The sequence below is a fragment of the Photinus pyralis genome, unplaced genomic scaffold (assembly GCF_008802855.1).
Source record: "Photinus pyralis isolate 1611_PpyrPB1 unplaced genomic scaffold, Ppyr1.3 Ppyr1.4_LG5, whole genome shotgun sequence".
Taxonomy (NCBI): domain Eukaryota; kingdom Metazoa; phylum Arthropoda; class Insecta; order Coleoptera; family Lampyridae; genus Photinus; species Photinus pyralis.
In genome coordinates this window covers 14,426,644-14,429,710 of record NW_022170596.1, presented here as the reverse complement: position 1 = coordinate 14,429,710, position 3,067 = coordinate 14,426,644, and the positions used below count along the sequence as shown (strand labels likewise).

At 37.9% G+C, this 3,067-nt stretch overlaps 1 protein-coding gene across 1 annotated transcript; it reads left to right on the top strand.

The window, feature by feature from the left end:
• Window positions 1–708: 708 nt before the first annotated feature.
• LOC116172163 (phenoloxidase-activating enzyme-like) lies at window positions 709–2,503 on the top strand. Its single transcript, XM_031489312.1, has 4 exons — window positions 709–846; window positions 898–1,246; window positions 1,292–1,470; window positions 1,823–2,503. The coding sequence occupies exons 1-4, from the start codon at window positions 771–773 to the stop codon at window positions 2,239–2,241; spliced, it is 1,023 nt and encodes a 340-aa protein (XP_031345172.1). The 5' UTR covers window positions 709–770; the 3' UTR covers window positions 2,242–2,503.
• The last annotated feature ends 564 nt before the right edge of the window (window positions 2,504–3,067 follow it).

Sequence of the window (3,067 nt, the reverse complement as noted above, 5' to 3'; positions counted from 1 at the left end):
TTCGAATTTCTTCGCAAGGGTTGATTTTTATAAGGGTAGAAATTATGTGGTAAAAAATAAAAATAGCAAAGAAAACTAAATTTAATGTTACTGTATAATTAAATAATCCCAAATTGCTTGAATTTACAATTATATGATTAATAGGGGTAGTTTCCATCCCTAAAAAATAAACAGCAACCAACGGCACAAGTCCAATTTTGAAGTGGACGGTAAGAATAACCTAAATCCAAATTTCCATGCAAATCAGTGGAGTCAAAGTATTCTATGACATTGTTTTAATTATAACTATTTTAAAGGTAAGATTTAGGGGTTAAACTGTGATAAAATCTTAAGTTATGTTGTTTAATGTTAATTGATATTTATTCACTCCTTTAAAAGATGATTTGAATCAATTACCCGCTTTAATTTACAATTATACAATTTTTGTAATAGGGGTAGTTTTTTCCCCTAAAAAATAAAAAGCAACCCTTGGCTCAAGTTCAACTTTGAAGTGGAGGGTAAGTACCTAAATTCAAATTTTCATGCGGTTCAGTGGAGACGAGGAAAATTACACAGTATCGCCGTATTCCACATTCATTTACTGGCGTATTTATTGGTTTTACTTTTTGTAACTTCAACAACCACAGTACCTACTTCCAGTACTTCCAAGTTCCAACTAGTATTAGTTTCTGTAAATGTAAATAAACATTTAAATAAATCACGCATTAAGTTCTCAACAAAACCTCATCCAAGTAACCGGTTCAGACAGTGCGTAAAGAACAAGTTTCAAAATGAGCCAGCCCATTCCTACAATGAACTCCGACTGGATTAGTTTCATCCTACTGATTACTAACGCATTAGCTTGCGGTAAGTTACATTATAATACATTGACAATAATTTTTGAGACTTTTCATCCAGACCAAAGGAACTGCGTAACGTTGTCGTTATGCCCTCCTCTTCAAAGATACGTCACAAATCCGATAACGAATTATACCCTTAGCAGTGTTGAAAGATTAATTTGCGGAGTTGACGAAGAAGTTCGAGTCTGCTGTGATCAAATGGCCATCGCTAATCTGGAGAAGGAAAGCAAACCTTTTTACAAGAATACGAAGACCTGCGGAAGTCAGGATCCTATCTACGAGTTCCCGTGGATGGTCGGTTTTGTGGCTTATGGGTGGTCGCTGTGTAGCGGTGCTCTTTTGAATGAACGTTATGTGTTAACCTCGGCAAGTTGCATATCGCAGAAGGAAAGCCTAAATCTATTTACGTAAGTCTTCATATGACCCACTTATTTCCTATACACCATTCGTAGTATTCTGCTGGGGGATTTAAACCTTAAGAACAATTCTTGTAATCAAACAAACAGCGCGTCTGAAGAATGCTTACAGGTGAAATCATTATCAATCGAAGAGGCGATTCCTCATCCACTGTTTAACGGAACCTTCAACAATGTGGGGTTGATTCGCTTAAATGAGAGTGTCGTGTTCACAGGTGAGAAACATAGGGGTCGAATTTTAAACTTTTTCCTAACTCATTTAGTCGCTTTGTTTTGCCACAATTATTGATGAAGATCAAATGATTCATACATTCTACTGAGTTTGTACATTGGTAGAGAAAAAGATTTTTTGGCTCCAGTTTCTTGACACGAAACAAAGCTGGATATGGAAGTCACAAATCACACTATAACTTTATTCATTTCTAAAAACTTCAATTCAAGCCCCACGAATGTATGTACTCCTTTTTAACTAACGCACATTCCGCTGTGCATTGTCTGATATTTTTTGATCCGGTAAAACCGTACGCCTTTTATTGTAGATTGGTCTCACAGAGAATTTTCTTTCAGAGTACATCCAACCCATTTGCCTACCAAACGCTACATCCAATTGGACCGCAGTTAATTCAATGTACACCTCCGGATTTATAATTCACTTTGACCCAAAAACCGAAAGGGAGAAATTCAAGAGAAATACAACAATAATCCTAAAATCCCTCGACACGTGCAAAGAATGGTATAAACGTCTTGGGCACACAATAACGTTAAATGAACTCAACTTCTGCTCCATTGACAAGGATGAGACGCCGCTGGCATTCGTCAATACATTCGTCGACCATGGGGCACCAGTCGTCACTTTTCATAACAATCAGTGGTATGCTGAAGGAATAGTTTCTTTGGCTGTGGATGTTGCTGATCGACAACGGCCGATAGTGCACACCAATGTTAGCTATTATTTGGATTGGATACATAGTAATATGAAAGATTAGGAATAAGTGGCACAGGATGGCTGAAGATGTAATCCAATTTCGCGTTGAATCAAAAAAAGAACTGAAATAAATTCAGCGTCAAATTTGAAGTGTTTATCGGGAACGAACCTCAATACACTCGTCACACGAACCTGTCAATTTATTTCAAATTCTGAATAAAATTAAAAATTAAACGTCTGTAAGAGTTACGTGGTAGGTATATTCACAATTAAATGTCCATTGCTAACTATGACGCTGAACTTTATGCTTGATATATTATTGCTTTCAGAACAAAAAAATGTTGTTTACTTACCTTCTCACAAAATGATTATAACAGAATTTGTCACGGAATTGTGTAGGTTTTGGTTACCGGATTCCTGACTGCAATCTTGCCCCATCCTGAACAACCCTTGCGATTTCCTCATCAGGTAGTTCATCTTTCCGCAATTCATCAGCATCCCAGCGGCCACTTGTTTTCTAAAACAGTTCTTCCGCAGTCGATGGTTGTTGACTGCTCCCTAGTTTCGGCTTTTTTTTCAATGACAAGGTCCTCTTAAAAACGCGTCGGCGTTGCTGTGTAGCCATTTTTTACGATGTTCGATCTGAAAATAATACTCTTGGGGCTGCTCCAGCCACCGAGCCACTTGACCTTCGTGATTCGTGAACTGAAGAATCCACTTCAGCGAAGCATGGTCACTCCTTATCAGGAATCGGCAGTATTTCTCCCCATGTAACGCAGCAGTTCTTCTTATATTTGGAAAGGACTTTGCTGAAGTAGCCAATAACTCGTTCCTGGCCTCGCAACTAAGTGGGCATGCCCTTTTACAAATATGCGATAGTATGTGAA